Source organism: Polistes dominula, unplaced genomic scaffold (assembly GCF_049000335.1).
Source record: "Polistes dominula isolate Pdom_NZ unplaced genomic scaffold, Pdom_raw_medaka contig_18, whole genome shotgun sequence".
In the NCBI taxonomy this organism is placed as follows: Eukaryota; Metazoa; Arthropoda; class Insecta; order Hymenoptera; family Vespidae; genus Polistes; species Polistes dominula.
Window position 1 is genome coordinate 4,345,056 of NW_028301164.1, and position 19,240 is coordinate 4,364,295.

Consider the following 19,240-nt stretch of genomic DNA (forward strand, 5'->3'; position numbering starts at 1 on the left):
GAAAGAAGAAAAAGAAAAGAAGAAAAAGAAAAGAAGTGAGAAAAGAAACTGAGAGTAGAAGAGAGTCGTGTATTATCCTTTCATTAAATTAATAAGTCTAATCAAATAAATTAAAAAAAAAAAAGAAAGAGAGAGATAACTAGAGTACAATAATCAATAAACACAATCAATAAAGAAATGAAAGCTAAAATGTCGCAAAAGTAAGCAAGAAATAATATTGTTATAATAATTGAGTTTAAATATGAGAAGAAAGTTGAAATGTGAGATCAATGTTTTGATTAGCGTGCTTCTTTGTGTTTTTTTTTCTAAATCTTTTTTTTTAACATTTACACGCTTAACATTACACGCTGCGCAAGGATTTCGTGGAAGTAAAATAATAAAAATAAAAAATGAGGAAAAAAAACTATACCAAAAAAAATCAACCGGGCGTAGAGAGAAAGACAAAAAATATATAAAAAAAATTTTAATGAAATTTAAATTCAAAAACAAAATGAAAGAAAAATCCCAAAAAACTTTTTTCTTAGTTTCTTTTTTGTCTCTCTCTCTCTATATATATATATATCTTGCTTTATATGTGTGTCTCTGTTTGCTTATGAAATGAAAAAAGAGACAGAGAGATAAAGCACGCATTTATATATTACTATTATTCTGTAATTAAACAACGAAAACTACAAAAAGAAATAGAAAAAACAATGGAAAAAAAAACAGAACCTCATAAATATCGAAATGGAAAAATGAAAACAAAAAAAGAAACAATAATTTGAAAAAAAAAATAAAATAAAATTGAAATTGAAACTATTAAAACTAGAACATTTTATTCTAATAGAAAAAAAAAAAATAAAGAATAAAAAAGAGAGAACAAAATAAAAATCAGTAGAAAATTTTTCCTACAAAATAACATATAATAATGATAATAATCGTACGATATGCGATAAACTATGAGTTATTAATCTAATTGCCAATATTAAAAAGAAAATAAATTAATCGAATTTACAATAAAAAGAAAAAAAAATTTGAATAGAAATTAAAATATACAAATTAAAAAAAAAAACAAAGCAAATAAAGATAAAAAGTATAGGATAGAAAAAGAGAGAGAGAGAGAGAAAAAATAGAGAGAGAGAAGGAGAGATAGAGAAAGAGAGAGAGAGAAAACGAGTCAGATTTTTAAAATTATTTTTAATAAACAAATTAGTTATTTTAATAAACAATAATTTCTATAGCAAACAAGTAATTCTCAAATTTTGTTTAATCTGCTTTTTCTTTTTATTATTATTATTATTATTATTATTATTACTATTATTATTACTATTATTATTATTATTACTATTATTATTATTATTATTATTATTATTATAATTTTAATTATAATTGATATATATAATATATGTTTGTTTGTTTCTTATTTCTTTTTATATTTTGATTTTTATTATTTTTTGTTTTTTTTTTTATTTTTTTTTTTATTTTTTTCTGTTTTTTTCTGTTTTTTTTTGTTTTACTCACGCGCGCTGCGCGACGATTTTATAATATATTATATATATGTATTTATATATAATATATTATAATATGTATTATAAAAACATATATTATAATATAATTATAATTAAAGTTATTATAATTATAGTTATTACTATTTCAACTATAATTATTATTTTATTTTATATTATTATTGTTATTGTTGCCATTTTGGCAACATCAAACGCGTTAATATAAAAAAAATTAACTCGAATAAAATAAAATAATAATAATAATAATATTATTATTAATAATAATAATAATATTCGTAATAGTAGTAATAAGATGAATAATATATAAGAATTTAAAAAAAAAAAAAAGAAAACATTTGTCGAACTGATGTTCGATACAAGTTTTCATATTTTGTAAATATTCATTATGACCAAATTTGAAAAATTAGAAATAATTGAACTGTCTCAACCAAAATCATCGGTCGTTTTCTCTCTCTCAGTTCTAATGTTTTATACACACTTATTAATAAAAGAAAAATACAATATTTACTAAATAATACAATATTACTAAATATATATTTATATATAAAACATACCATTTATCTCAGTTATATATATATATATATTTATACATAAAGGTATGTATATATATATATATAAATTTGTATCTTATAAAAGTGATACAAAACAACGGAAGTTCAGACCGTCCTAGCACAATCATCACGAAACTTTAGGAGAAAATGATTAAGGAAAAGAATAAATATTGTGTTTAAATTTAAATTTAAATTAAAATTTAAATTTAAATTTAAAATTAAAATTAAAATAAAAATAAGAATAAAAATAAAAACAAAAATGAAAATAATAATAAAGTAAGAATACCAAAAAATTAATTAAACTTCTTTTTCTTTTGTTTTCTTTCTTTTCCGTATTTTTTTTGTTTTTTTCTTTTTTTCAATTTTTTTTTCTTTTTTTTTTTTTTTATTATATTAATAAGAAAAAATCATTTTAGTTGAAAATATAAAAAGATAAAAAATGAAAAGAAAATAATATATATATATATACTACATATAATTCACTAATTCACATAAAAAGAAAAATATAAAAGACAAAGTTTTCGATTTTTATCAAAGTCATTCGATTTATCAGAATTGTGGATGATTATTATAATAGTCATCAAAAAAATCCTATTTTCGTGAAGATCGTGTTAAGTTCTTTTTCTCGGTTGGCTCTTGACAAAAAAAAAAAAAAAATCACATGCAACTGTTCTTCTTTTTCGCAATACAATAAAAATAAAAATAATAATAATAAAAGTTATAATATTAATAATAGTCATTTTCTTTATCATTTGCTTATCATCTATTCAAAAAAAAGGAAAAGAAATATTTCACTTACTTTCTAATATACTACAATACAATATACAAAATATAAAGAAAGAAAAAAAATATATATATATATACTTTTTTTTTTTTAATATTAAAAATATATATGTATATTAAATATAATAATAAAATAATAAAATAAAAAAGAAATTATAGTTACTAACGCGTCCTATGTAATATTATCATGCAATAAGCAGATAATTAATTATATTTATTATTATTATTATTATTATTACCTTTTCTCGATTTAAACGAGAGTAAGCAACGACGATGAGAAAAATAGAGCGGGGGGGATGATGAAACAGAAGGAATAGGAGAAGGGGTTAAAAGAAAAAGGTGAGGATTTTTTTATGGTGTGTGACGGCAGTTTGGATGATCGTCCGCGTCGACGAATAATAAAAATGATGATGATGATGATGATGATGGTAGATAATTAAAAAAAAAAAAAATAGAAGAAGCAGTAGATGGAATAGGAGTTTAAAGTGGGGAAAAAACACCACCACCACCATCACCAACTATCATCACCACCATCACCACCTACATTGCCGGATGTTAAATCTAATTTACGAGAAAAAGAGAAAGAAGAGAGGAAGAATAATATAAAGATAAAAATCTTATTTTTCATGTTTATACATACACTTACACATACATATACACTCTCTCTCTCTCTCTCTTTCTTTCTTTTTTCTTTTTTTTTTTTCAATCTCACGATCAAGTTTTTCCATCGAGGGACTTGAAAAGAAGGAATTCGAGTATTCTCCAGGCACCAGCTGGCGATCAGCTGACCGTGGGTTTAAAGTCGGTCGTACATGACGAGGGTAACACAAAGAATTCCACGAATAAAGAGTACAAGGAGAAGGAGAAGGAGAAGGAGGAGGAGAATGAGGGGTGGAAAAGGGGAGGACTAGCCTGGGGTTTGAGAGAAAATTAGGATAAATCGAAGGGGTACCGGAAGGAGAGGTATATAACACACAGCTGGTGCCTGTTCTTTCGAGACACCCTATACACACATACACATGTAACAACACACTCGATGGCTATTTCCGGTCGGGTTTAAGGCGTGTATATCCTCCTCCTCCTCCTCCTCCTCCTCCTTCTTCTCGTACTTTTTCTTCTTTTCGAGCAAAGGCCTCTCGAAGCATGAGAACGAAGCAGTTGATGATCAAATTGGTTTGGTAAAAACTTAACGGTTGTTGTTGTTGTTGGCTGTAGCTTTAGCTTTTAATCATCTTGATGTGTTCCCTTTAAACCGTAACGATGACAAGGTTCAAAGGATATAAGGAACGTCGTTTACAGTGGTGCCATTGATGATGGGGAAAAGAAAGGAAGGGTAGTAGTATTGGAGGGATAGAAAAAGGTGTCCGAGGGGGACTCGTAGTTTGAAGAAATCGAGATCGTAGAGTCGCTTGCTCGGTTGGTTGGTTGTTGATTGGTTGGTTGCTTGGCTGGTTGATTGATTGGTTTGTTGGTTGGTTGGTTGGTTGACGCGAAGGTTTAGGAAAAAAAATAATGAACTTAAGATAAGGAATAGAAAAATAAGAAGAAACTAATTGATCGACGCGGTGCGATCTTGAGGTAGTCGTAGCTCACTACTCAAAAGCCGTCGTTTTCCGTCCATACGGTACTGCTATCGATGTTCGATAACATATCGGTGACATCGGGCGTGCAGGAAAACTCAAAGTCTGATCCACTTCTAGAGCTGGCAGTTTCGAACGAGTCAATATCGATATCGATCTTGAAATCTGACTGTTGTATGTGTAAGAAATCAGTAATGGAATATAATTCCATTAAAGGAGCAATATTAGGTTGGTCCTCTAGTTTGATATTCGTTGACAAATGAGAGGGGCTCGAAGAAGATAGGTTGTTAATACTCGTACCACCATCAATTGACGAAGGTGTCGTTGTTAATACAGAATCGAATGGTTCCTCTTTTATGGAAAAGCTAGTTGTTTCTAGATGGCACGGTGTCGATGCTCTGATGATACCGGTGGTGCTGCCGATGCTGCTCCTACCGAGACTGTCTACGTCACAATTCGTTAAAGAGGTAGACAATGAACTCAATGTGTTGGTAATTAAGGGCAAATTGTTAGAAAATGATTCGGTTTTGACCGATGTGAGAAATCTGTCCATGCCGTAACTGGTATTTGTAGGGGTGGTGGTTTTCGTCGTATTACTCGTCGTTTCAGACGTATTGTAATCCAAATCCATCATATTTGTTGTCTCTTGTGTGATTTTATTTGTTAAGATTGAACTGGTTGGTGGTAGCGGTCCTGATAAACCACTATTTCCAACACTACGATCACGAACACCTAAGATGCCTGCAGCTGCTGCTGCTCCTACAACATCACTATCACCGACAGCAGCCGTGGTTGAACCACTGTCGATATAAATGTCATCGTAAAAACTGGCAGATTCCGGTGAATCTGGCGTGTCGCAGGACGGACTGCTTGGTACTTTAGCTGTGACAATTGGTGGCGTTGGAGTATAATCGAGTGACATTTTATCCAATGCAAGTTTGACCTTTATCCTTGATATAGGCTTCGTGGTGGATGTATTTGACTGCAACCTCTTGAACGGTTGTGACTGTCTGACGGAATCGTTTCGCGATTTTGTATGAGAAGTTGGCATAAATGACTCTGTTAACGACGTATTATTATTACTGGATGATTTCCTCGATCTTTTATTTGGCAAAGATTCTTTTGTTTTTGGTGAGGGCGTTGGTTTGCTCGTCTTTTTTCGTGGCCTATATTTGTAATTTGGATATTCCTTTAAATGTAATTGTCTTAATCTTTCAGCCTCCTCGATGAATGGTCTTCTCTGGCTCTCGTTCAATGTTTTCCATTCTTTACCAAGTCTTTTACTGATTTCTGCATTGTGCATATCAGGTTGTACCTCACAAATCTTCCTGCGTTCAATCTGTGACCAGACCATGAACGCGTTCATTGGCCGTTTAATGTGATTCGGATTGTTCTTTTTTGTCTGTAACAAATAAAACAAAGAAAACAACGTTTAGTATTATTAATTATTCATCATTATTATCATTATCATCGCTTGTTAACAAAAAAAAAAAAGAAAAATAAACGAAAAAAAATTGATTATGAATGATTAATTTGTTTTTGTTACTTGGCGCACCCCTTTTGTGCTAAATATGCAATAATTTGTTTGACTTGTAAACTACTCGTCACGCGCTTAGTCCAATTAAAAACTCGTTCGATGTTATAATCCACGTAACACTAACATGCTTTACATAGTCACCTCTCTCTCTCTCTCTCTCTCTCTCTCTCTCTCTCTCTCTCTCTCTCTCTCTCTCTCTCTCTCTCTCTCTCTCTCTCTCTCTCTCTCTGTGTGTTGATATTTTACGAAGGCTTCGATAAACCTTTAAACGAGTATTGCGTAAAATACAACGCAACGCAATGCAACGCTATGCAACGCAACGAAGTTTAAAGCTTGGTACAACTCAGAGTTTGTCATTGTCGTTGTCGTTGTTGTTTGTAGTTGGGTTGCAATTACGGCGATCTTTACCGATAGCACGCGCGAGCGCACTAAGCCTGCTCATTGTTCGAGCACGCGCCTAATGCATATTCAAAGGCAAAAGTATTAGCTTTGCTTAGCAATTGGGTCGAGAGTTGCTAAAGGACGGTAAAGACGCTAAAAAGAATTATTTTCCACTCCTTTTTTATCTTTTATATACACATATATTATTCACCAATATCTCGTTTAACATTTGTATTCTTAAAAAAAAAAAAAAAAGAAAAGAAAAGAAAAGAAAAGAAAAGAAAAGTACTCTTTTAACGGAGTATATTTATATAGTTATAATATCTATATTAAATATTTTTATTAAATATTTAATAAATTAAATAATTAAATTAGAATGTATTAAAAACATGTATTAAATTAAATTAAAATAGACTGTATTAAATAAATATTATAAATTATATATAAAATTTAATTTATAATACCTTGTAATTGTACCTTTTGTAATTGTAATTATATATTTATATATTTATTATATTTAAATTTTATTTAATTTATTAAATATTAAATATTTAACACTAGATTTACGAACTGAGCCAATTTGACTCATCTCCAATTTTTTTTAATACATATATACAAAACTTACATATTATTTTTTTAAAATACATGTTGTTCTTAAGTTACCTAATGAAATATATTTAAATATTAATTCTACCCTCTATTCAAAATCTTTCATTTAAACAATGTTTGTAAGTCATTAAAAAATATTGAACAAAACATCCGTAAATCTAGTGTTAATATTGTATTAAATATTGTGTAATTATGAATTATATTAAATATTTCAAATGCATGTTGTTAAAGTTTCTATTATAAATTTATTACACACACGTATTTAAATATTAGTAATGCATTTAATGTATATCATACATATGTATATCATGTGTAATATTTTGCACGTATATTTCTAAGTATAAAATAAACACAAGTACGTGACCCTCCACTCACACATACATACGTGTACATATTAAAAGTACGTGCAATTAATTATTTGATCTTACTAAGAAGTAATTGATGAGATTTAATTCGAACGATTCATTCTGACGCAACCCTAACACTATTGAACTGAAGATAAGTTAAATAAAAAAAAAAAAAATTGATGAGGAATCCATTCCGTGGGAACGTTCGAGGATTTTCCGGTATAAGCATCGATACGAAACAAAACTCACGTTTACAGAATCTTACAACAACGTAACGGGATTTTCACGATCTTTACTTAGGAGTCACTCTATCGAAACGCAACAACAAAAACAACTATAGTAATTACACTACTGTAATTACAATTAAGAACTTTTACTACATTGCTACTGGTATTATTGGGTTGTTCTGAAAGTTCATACCAATTAATGTATATATATATTTGATTTATATTTTTTCTTAAAATTCGTAAAAAATCTTCCAAGTAATAATTTAATGTTATAATTATTCGAATAGTTTCTCATTTTTATCAAAGTTGTTAGAAATTTGGTGTTTAATAATTACAGTTTTATTAATTTAAGGTTTTTACAAGAATTTGCATTAGAATTATTTTAAGATTGCTTTATGTTTATCCCAAGTTTTGATTTAAATATTTTTTATTTATTAATTTTAATATTATTTAAATTTAATAATAATATTTAATATCTATTATTAATTTTTATATACATTTTTTTTTAATGTTTTAATATTAAATTTTTAATATTATTAATATTGTTTGTATTATTTTATATATAATATTTATTAATTTTATTATTTTATTTATATTTATACTTATAATTATAAATATATTATATATATATATATATATGCATTTTTAGTTTACTTTAAGATTGCATTATTATTAATTTCTGTAAAAATAAATATAAAAAAGAAAATGATCTATCTCAATACGAATATCATTTAATGATACAATCTTACAAATACAAATTATTACAACATCTAATTACCATTACTACTACACAATGAATAATAATTAGTTATTATTATTATTTCAACTATTATTTCATGCACATATATATGTATGTAATTTAAAAGAGAAAAAAAATAAATCAATGTTATTTTAATTTCCGTACGCGCTAAATTTCGAGGACACGTGTGTTCCTCCTCCTCCTGCTCCTCCTCCTTCCTCTTCCTAGTAAAACAAGATCTGTCTTTTAATATGAGCGCAGCAAAAAACAAACTCTCTCTTTAGTAATGAATATATATATTGTTTGTTGGTTGTTATTCACGATTAGACGTCTCTTAGCTGACGGAAGTACCAAGATACTTTAAGGTCGTGCTCGTACATAAGCGCTCTGTCGCATCTCAATCTCGTCTTTGGCCACACTCGTTGGCCTTCATCAATTCCGCACGCTTTCCTTATTATTATTATTATTATTATTATTATTATATTATTATTATTCTTTTTTTTATTTTTATTCTTATCATTATTATTATTATTATATATTTATATGTATGTGTATCATCTTATGTTGTTATTATGCATCTATGTACACGCACGTTTTGTGTTATTATAGTTTCACGTATTATTTGTAACAATACTTTGTAAAAGTTGCACGTTTAACGAGATCATGTGTGTTTTCGCAATCCTATCCATCCCTTTTTTATATTTAACATAAGTTGATAGGTGTAAATATTATAATGTAACCATACGTACAGTTAACTATGAATTTTAATGAATATATGTAAGAATATATTTCTTATTTTTTATGTTTAACTAGTCTACCAATTTTTCAGGATTGTATTGAACAATTTTTTTTTCTTAGATCTCAACTATGATTATAATGTACCCATGTGTAGAGATAAGTATGAATTTTAATGAGTATATGTAATAATATATTTGCATTTTTTATGTTCACCAATGTTAGTAAGTCTACCAATGTTTCAGATTGTATTGAATATTTTTTTACTGTTTTTTTTTTTTTTTTAGATCTTAACTATGATTTATTTTTAATGATGCGTAATAACAACGAGACTGAATATGATATAATAAAAGACAATAAAAAAATAATAAAAAAAAACTTGAATGTATATATTATAACATCGATCAATGTCGTTAAATAAAATTTCTATTAAATAATACTTACGCTTCCTCGACAATTTCTAATCCGTCAAAATGACAAGTATCATAAATATAATGTTAACATGAGATAGAATAATATTTGTATAATATATATCCGACATGTAATATTCTCTAGTAGTTCTACAACGTTTAATAAGCTATCTATGCATCTCTCATGTTTATCTATACGATGTGATCAGTTTATATATATATTTTTTTTTCTTCATCTTACGATGCACTTTAAACAAATGCAACCTAATCGTTAAATTAAATATTATAAACGACATATAAATTAAATATATCTATTAATAATATATCCATTAAAAATCTCTCTTCCATGTACTTAAACGTAACAAACTCATCGAACACAAATGCCCAACCCTTTTTTTTATTTTCCATAAGAATTACCAACCAAGAGAAAGTCGAAAACGTAACTCGCAGAATGCACTCTCTCATCCCGGATGCAACGACAATTCTTCTCAACAGACGTATTCATCCCACGCGAGAAAGGAGACACAAGAAAGACAAGACATTGGTGTGTTAAAAGAAAAAGAATTAAAAAAAAAAAAAAAATAAATAACAATAAAACAAAACCAAAGAAAAAAATATCACGTTTGGTAAGATGATAATAATGTTGGTGAAACAAAGGTAGAAGATAAAAAAAAAAAAAAAAAATTAAAAAAAAATAAAAGAACGTGACGTGTGAAAAAAGGAAAATTGTAGGTGGTGTTTGGTGTCGAGGGGAAATAGGGAATGGGGGATTAGTGGAGGTGTAGTAAAAAGAAAAAGATGTCAGAGTATATTTGTGCATAAGAACAAAAAAATCTTTTCTTCTATTTTTATTTCTCTATATAAATTATTATTATTATTTCTGTATAAATTATTATTTTTTTCCTATTTTATTTATATATAAATTATTATTATTTCTTCTATTTTTATTATTATTTTTGTCCTTTTTTCTTTCTCCCCACCTTTTCCCCTTGTCACCTTTCCTCTTAATTCTTAATGTTGGTCATTCATTTCCTAGTTACCTTCGTAACTCGCATCCGTGAAACATGGAATTGTCATTTGCCTTCGCGAACGTGAGAAACTTTCAAATAGATCGACTACCAACATAACTACGTTTAGCCATAACCACCCACCACATCATACACTCTGAGTTTCCCCTCCTCCCGAACCTCTCAATCTATCTGGCCAACATATCACTTTCATGGTCGATTCTAAACTTTTGTCCTTTCTAGTATAATTTCCGTTTTCCATCGGTGTGACGAGTTGATTCTTTTCTTTTTTTTGTTCTTTTTGTTAAACACGTTAACATTATCTTTCGAACATTTCCTTCTAAACTAATTCTCTTTTTCTTTTTTTTCTTTTCTGTTTTTCCTATCTATTTTCTCTCTTTTTTTTTTACACTGAACTTTAATCTTTGAGGTACATTTAAACAGAATACTAATTGATTCTTCGTTACGTTTACAGAATTGTAATTTAGAATGAAGGAAATAGAAATATTTTTATCATGAATTTAAATAGTATTATTCTTGGTTAAGATTGTTCAAAAAGTATAAATAAATTGTTAAAATAAATTATTATAGAATCATCTTGATTGATCGAATATAAAAAAATTACAAGGTAATATTTAAATAAATCAAAAAATATTTTATCAAATTATTTATTATTAGGAGATAAAATAAGTTTGTTTTATATATAAATTTTTATATATAAATATTACTTTTAAAAATAAATTACGATTAAAATCAAATTGAATAAATTTTAAATGTAATAGAATATAATTATCAATTATAAAATTATTATAAAAGTATTATTAAATATATGGTAACAAATATAAAATAAAAATATTGTTAAATATTAAAATATTACCAAATATAAAATATAAAGTATAAAAATAACATCACAGACGCAAATTATAAAAACCAATCAACTACAAAAATACAAAGAAAAAAATATTCATAAAATCTATCCTAGATCAATAACCAAACCTCCCATATTTTTCTCATAAAAAAAAAGAAATAAAAGGGAAATAAAAAAAAATAATAAAAATGTTAAATAATAATATCACAGTGAGAGATCATGGTAGTATATATTTATACCTACCCAACGAAAACGTTAATGATGTATGGGCTTATGGTTAGTCATAAAGAAATTCTCTGGCAAAAAGGTATAAAGAGGGTTGGGTTGGGTTAGGTTGGTGGTAGTAGTAGTAGTAGCACCAGCAACAAAAGTAGAAGAGAAGAAAAACGAAGGATGGGAAATGAAGAAAGGGAACAAATGGATGGACGAATGGACGAATGGATTGGATGGATGGATGGTTGGATGGATGGATAGATGGGTTCGGTTCTCTTTCTTAGATGGTCCCGTAAATCATTAGCCTGCAAGGCGAAACAGCATTTACCTGCGACCCGTGAAAATCGTAAGGATCATGGATGGGGTGAGAAAGATGCAGTAGAAAAGGTTGTATTTTGTGTGTTCGTGTGTGTTAGTGGAAAATGTTCAGACGAGTACTGATCGACCGTGACGATGAAAAAAAAAAAAGAAAAAGAAAAAATCGTAGATCCCAAAAAAGGCTAACACAACACATATATATATATATATATATATATATATATATATTTTATATCACATATTTACTCTCACATATAACATATAATATAACATATAATATATCTCTCTCTTTCGTATTTTAATTTAAACGAGAAAAATATTATTAACCACTAGAAAAATATCGAATATATATATAGTAATACTAATATATATAGTATTACTAATATATAATAATACTATTATTAGTATTTATTAAATTATACTATAATAAATATATATATATATATATATATATATTACAAAATATAATATAATTAAATTAAAATAAAATAAAAATAATAAAAATAAATATATATTATAAAATAATATATATTACTATATATTATACTAATATATAGTAATACTAATAATACTACTAATAACAATTGGTTATATATATATATATGGTATATATATTTTTTTTTTTAAAAGAAGGCAGATATTTTAGGGGAAAAAAAATATAGAAATAGAATAAAGTTACAGCTACGAAGTTTGAAAAAAATATTCTAGGAAAAAAAATAACGAAGAAGAAAATGATGACCAACCACCTTATGGCATATGTTAGGTGCTCCTATTTCAAAAGCATACGTAGACGGTTTAAAGGATACGGTCAATATGGTCAAAAAAGGTTCGGGATTAAAGAAAAACATGTTGACCGAGGAAAGGAAGAAACCAAATGTGTAGTATTCATATATATGTGTCAGTCTGGCTGTGTATCTCTCAGAATGAAGAAAAAAAATCAAATAAAATTGTTAACTAAGTTAAAGGTTTTAATAATTCTAATCATCTAGAATATACAAAAATTGCAATTTTGCATACCTATACAAATTTTGGTAATAGTAATCTTACCATTACCATCACTAACACCATAACATCGTAGATTTCTCATATTTCAAGATTAATCATTGAAATATTTATTTGTGAACGTATTGGAACTCGAAACGCGAGTATGTTTCTCTATCTTTCTCTTTAACTACGACGTTTTTATTTGATTTAATTTTTTTTTGTATTTTATAAATAAAAAGAAAGAAAAAGACAGAAATAGATAGTGTTAAGGAAAAATAATCTTTTAGAAAGAAAAAAAAAGTTATGATTAAACGAGCCGCGTGTATATACGTGAGAACGCAGAGGCCCAATGCAAATATGCAACGGAAATGAAACGAAATAAAATAAATAAAATAGAATATAAATATAAAATATAATTAAAAATGTAAAATCTACGAGTGAAATCTAAACACTTTGAAACATATATTCTCACATATGTACAATTACATATATATATGTATATATAAATGTACATACTTTTGTGTGTATATTTTATCGAGAACGGAGTTATGATTGTATGGGTATCAAAAGACCGGTTTTCTTACGAAAGATTGAAATCAACGTCGAAATTAATCACGGAGACTGAGAGAGCTTGGCGATCTACCACCATCACCACCACCACCACGACCACCATCAAAGTTAACAATTTATTCTAACGATTTCTGCTAACCTCTCTCTCTCTCTCTCTCTCTCTCTCTCTCTCTCTTTCTATTTCTCTTCCGTATTTTAATTTAAAAGAGAAAAATTATTAACTAATAGAAAAATATCGAATATATTTAAAAAGTGGAATTACGTGAAAGGAAAACCCCCATAGATATGGGAAAGTGTATTAATATTTATTATATATGACAAGTGATGAGTTCGTATGAGTATATTGAAGAACAAAAAAGTAGAAGAAGAAGAAGAAGAAGATGAAAAAAAATAAGAGTGATATGTGGGAGGAGGGTCAGGGGAGGGGAAACTTAAAGGAATGGGCATAGCATAGCGATCTGATCGCGATTTGCGTTTCTTATTACATGGCGGTGTATGTTAATGTCGACGACCAACACCGTGTATTATAGTTTTATATGTCGACGTGGTTCGATGCTTGTAAGGAAGGAGAGGAGGAGATCCGCTTTCCAAATGTGGGTTACCGTGGAAAACAAGAAGAGAACAAAAAAATTAAAGAGTAAAAGATAACAGATATAAAACAATTAATATATGAATTTAATTATAAAAAAAGTTGTAATTAAATTACTACATAAAATATATTTATTAAATTAATATAAAATTAAAAAATATTCCTTTTCAAATTCTTTTAATATTTTATTAGACGTATGTTAATATTTTGGATTGTTCCTATATAATTTTTGAATACTATATCTTAAAATTATCTCTCTCAATTTAATTATTGACATAATATTAAATTTAAAATAATAAAAGAAGATAGAAATAAATGAAAGAAAAAAGGAAGGATAATATATCTGCAAAAATAACCAAGTGAAAAAAAAAATAAATTCAATTCAACCTGACATGTAAAAAATTACTATACACGATTATATATAACCCATAACGAGTCGAATACCAATTTCCAACGATCGTTTACATTTCAATCGATCCTTTTTAAAACTGCATTGCTACGTACACAACGAAGATAATCCCTCATACAAACACACACGTATATACATATATAGGATAGTCATTGCATAAAATAGAAATAAAAAATGAGTATTGCATGCACACACCTGAATATCTCGAAAAAGCGACATATTCGTTCGTTGTCCATTATCGTCATCGACATATTCGATAATTCATCGGAGTAAAAGACAGTAAGAAAAGGATAGAGAGACTTTTTTTTTATCGTATTTTGTTGCACGCGACTAAAAGACCATAAGAAAATAAAAAAGAAGAAAAAGAAGAGAGCTTTAACACACTCGCGTGCATTGTTCGACAGTGCGTAACTTTCGTGGCGTGCAACAAAGTGGTTTTGTTCGGTTGTTTAATATTAAAAGAATACAAAATGCAAGAAAAAGTAAGACGAACACGGGTCGGGGTGTTGAGGGTAGGGTAGGGGAGGGGAGGATTGTCAGTAGAAAAATAAGAAGAGGGTGCTTCGTGTTGGAAAGTGGATTGGGGTGGTGCAAGGGGGAGAAGTGCAAGAAAAAAAGGATGTACACACTTTCTCGAGAAGAGTGCAGCTGTTGCCCTTGACTGTACACGTAAGCATGTGCAAATAGTATTATGCACACAGTTTTAAAACGTCCTTGATCAAAAATGGACAAAAATTAACTTATGCTGGTTGAGCCCAAAGACGAAGAAAAAAAAACATGATTGATCGAAAGATAAGCCACGAATCGATAACGATTAAATCGAAATGTTATTTTATTTTATTTTATTTTAATTTAATTTAATTTAATTTTTGTTCTTTTTTTGTATCCAATGAAAGTTGATTAAATGAATGAGTAAGTGAGTGAGAGATAGGGCACAAGCATGAGTTGGATGACGATGAAACTCGCGTGCCTGGACTTTCATGTATTCGTTCGTCTATCTAAGATAAGTGCATGAGAAGAGTGTGTGTGTGAGTAATATTTTGTCGTCCAGGAGAAAGTAACTCTCTCTGTGTCTCTTTCTTCTGATAATTATTGTTATTTGTATTAAAAATACATAACGTCACATATCCGTATTCTCGATTATGAAATTATATATAACAAATATGGTACTGATTGGTAAATGGTATAAAATTAACTTGTTAGCAGCTTCTATCATTAATTTTCTTTTATAGATACTTAATAAATATATATATGTGCGTGTGTATATCTGTGCATCATATATTAATATGTATGTATACGATATACTTACGGGTCATTCGCAGTATAAACGATTATAGTTCTATAATTGAACGGCTGAATGAGGATTGTTTTGTGATACACAACCTAATATATATATATATTTTTCTTTTTTTAATTTAGAGACAATTTTTTGAACTATTGGTATTGGTTCTAGCGCAAAATTGATTTTGCATAAAATAGTTTTAGTTTTTAAACCATTAGGTTTCTTTAAAAAATATATTTAAATAATATTTATTAAATTTTTATAATATAAATATATTTATAGTTTTTTTTATATATTCCTTATCTTATAATATAATTAATATAATAAATTAATAAATATATATTACAAATATATAAATATAATTAGGAAAAAATTTATAATATTTTTATTATAAAATAAAAATTATAATCTAAAAAAAAATAAAAATAATATTTAATAAAAAAAAAACCTAGTTATAGTATTAGATAAAATTTAAAATAAAAAATTATGTTTACTCGTATAACTTTTTCTTTTTATTTTTTTTTATTTCGAAGTCATTCAATTTTGCTAATCGTTTATACATTCGTATATTCATTAATAATATTCTAAAAAAATAATTATCATTTAACTACGACCCAACGATTATAATTTCTATCAGTATGTTTGATTTCTAATTTAAATTTACAATTAGATTTCTAAACGATTTCTAAGCAAGATACTAATGATTTAACACACCATTTTTGAGATAGAAATTTTTGTATCATGTTATTCTATTATTTACAGTTACTTTTTGTAATCAAACGATACAGATTTTAAAATTAAATTAATTTATAATTAATATTTTATGTATGTACCACCAATAAAATACAAACAGTCTCACACTAACAATCATAAACTGTGATACACATCTCGAAAGAAAAATTTAGAAATTGGTTTTGTTCCATTAAAAATGTAGAATAATATTAAAACAAAAAATAAGATATACACCAAAGTCAAAAAAAAAAAAAAAGAGAAAATAAGGAATTGAAACAGGTTGGCAAGGTAGTTACGCTCGTTGCACTGGCCAAAGTAATTCAAGGCGAAACGGAAGAAGGGTGAAATGAGTGGTGTGTACTAGTGAAAAGGACCCTGAGAAAGAGAAAGAGGAAGAGAAGGAAGTTTGGGGGAGGGGGAGGGGGATGGGAAGACACGCATATGCACGCACACGAAGAAAAATGTTTGCATGCACGCATGCGGCGGTCAGCTGACGAGCGACATCCTGACCGACTGCGATAAATTCTCACTTTTTTTTCATTTTATTTTTATTTTAATTTGTGTGTGTGTGTGTGTATGTGTGTGAAGAGAAGGATAGAGAAAGAGAGAGAAAGAAACTGGGCCACCGTCGTAACTTTGAACATTTGTTATTTTCCTCTTTCGCAATAGGCAGAAGCAAACCAAAAAAAAAAAAATTTTGTAAAAAGATGATAGGAGCAACGAAAAAAAAAAAATTCAAATCTACCACCCACACTTGAGTAGTAGTATTGTGTACCACCGTTAAAAACGATTAATCTATCTTCTACGATAACGATAAATAATCTAGGTATGATATTACTCAACATATGTATATATAACGCGAAAAATGTAACGCGTAATTGCGTTGTTGACTGATAATAATTATGTTAAACTCGCAAACCAACTTGAAGATATATAATTGGTCGTCCTAAAATAATTATTGATGCATTTTTAAGTAGGAAGAAAAAAAAAACGAGTGAAAAATTAAGAAAGGAAAAAAAAGAAAAAAAGTTAAAAATAAAACCAACCACACATGTGTGGAAAAAGATAATAGATATTGAAATATTAAATAATTTAATCAATTTTAAATATATTAGAAAGAGTTCGTAACTCGGTAGGTTTCAACAACATAATTGGTCATTCTAAAATTATTGACGCATTTATAAATAGACAAAATAAAAAAAACGAGTGAAAAATTAAGAAAGGAACAAAAGAAAAAATTAAGGATAGAAACCATGTGTGGAAGAAAATAATAAATAAATATATACATGTACATACATATATCTTTAGGGAGAGTTTGCAGTTCTCTCAGTACACGGAATAACTCCGGAGGTTCCGATTATGAAACGATATGCGGATAAGCTCGGTGCCGTAACGGCCGCGTAAGCGGGCGTAACGGTATTACAAAAGTGACAGTGAAATGGCGAGACGAAGCGGTCAGTTTCACTCGTTGAAAGCGATGCGCGCTTATATGGGAACATATATGTGTATATAAGTAAATATATATATATATACATATAAGCGTATGTGTGTATTTGTACACACGTGCCATAGCGTGAGCGCTCGTGCCCGCACGCACATACATACATCCTTACATACTTACATACTTATATATATACACACATATTATGCTAGAACTCGCGTAACAGAATACTAGAAAGATAGACAGAGATAGATAGATAGATAGATAGATAGATAGATAAATAGATAGATAGATGGATAGATGGATAGATGGAATAACGTAATAATAACGGTACGTGACGACTCACGTGTATATATCAGTGCGCACGAGCGCACAATTTAAAAGAGAAACAATTGTTTCTAACCATTTGGTTAGAAATTGTTTGATCATTTATTTGTTAAAGGGTTTAGGAAATAGAATAAAATAATATATGAAAGAATTTATTCATCATCATCATCATTATTATTATCATTCATTTTATTTTTTTCGTATCATCGTAATCTTTTTATTTGTTCAACTTTAAACTATCAAATGAACTTATTTTTTTGTTCTCGTAGAAAAATAATGTCTCTTACGAATATAGTACAATTTATTTTTATATATAATTAATATTATAGTTAATATAGTTAATAATTTATTTATAATATTTAATTACCAATTATACTCTGTTTACTAGGTGGGACGTAAAATAAGTCAAAATTCCCCGGTTAACAGGTTAATCCATTTGAGATCACGACACATTTTTCGAACACGGTTCAAAAAACCATTTCTTTTTTTTATTATATTGCCAATTTTATAATGATAAATTGTTTTTTCTATACTTTAAAGATACTATTTATATAAAAAAAAAAAATCTTATCTCGACGAATACTTAACTCAAAAATAACTGATAATAGTTAAGTATGATTGCACACACAGTGTGCAGCAGCAAGTGGTCTTGAATTGATTCAAATATAATAATGAAACGTTATAACAAATAAATCTATGCTTGTAACGTGTGTTAGGAGTGTTGATTAATAGATAAAAAAACATTAGGTGTAGAATTTAAATGAAATGATATGAAAAAAGGGGAAAGTTTGAAGTGGGAAGAAAAAGAATTTAGGAAGACCGTATCCGTAATCTAAATTTTGATAAATTTTTTTTCGGAAGGGAATTTCTTGGACTACCTCAAGTTTTTTTCTTTCGTACCCACTTATCTCGAAAAAAAAATAAAAAAATTATTATTATTATTATTAATATATATAAGTTAATATTGTATATCTAAGAAGAAATCTAATCTCAATGACTTTGTGAGCGTCCACATACTCGACCAAGTGCATCGATCTCGAGAAAAGCAAACAGCATATAAACGATAATAAGCAAACAGCGAATGACCTTTTTTTTT

The 19,240-nt window shown here is 27.8% G+C and overlaps 1 protein-coding gene across 5 annotated transcripts in view; it reads right to left on the bottom strand.

Moving 5' to 3' along the window:
* Nucleotides 1–207: 207 nt before the first annotated feature.
* The window catches only part of LOC107070131 (uncharacterized), a 30,468-nt gene continuing 11,435 nt past the window's right edge, over nt 208–19,240 (bottom strand). For all 5 annotated transcript variants that reach the window (XM_089178766.1, XM_089178767.1, XM_015328036.2 and 2 more), the window contains exon 4: nt 208–5,821. In XM_089178766.1, the coding sequence (XP_089034892.1) occupies nt 4,436–5,821 (1,386 nt within the window). In that variant the 3' untranslated portion in view covers nt 208–4,435. The remainder of the gene's footprint in view (nt 5,822–19,240) is intronic.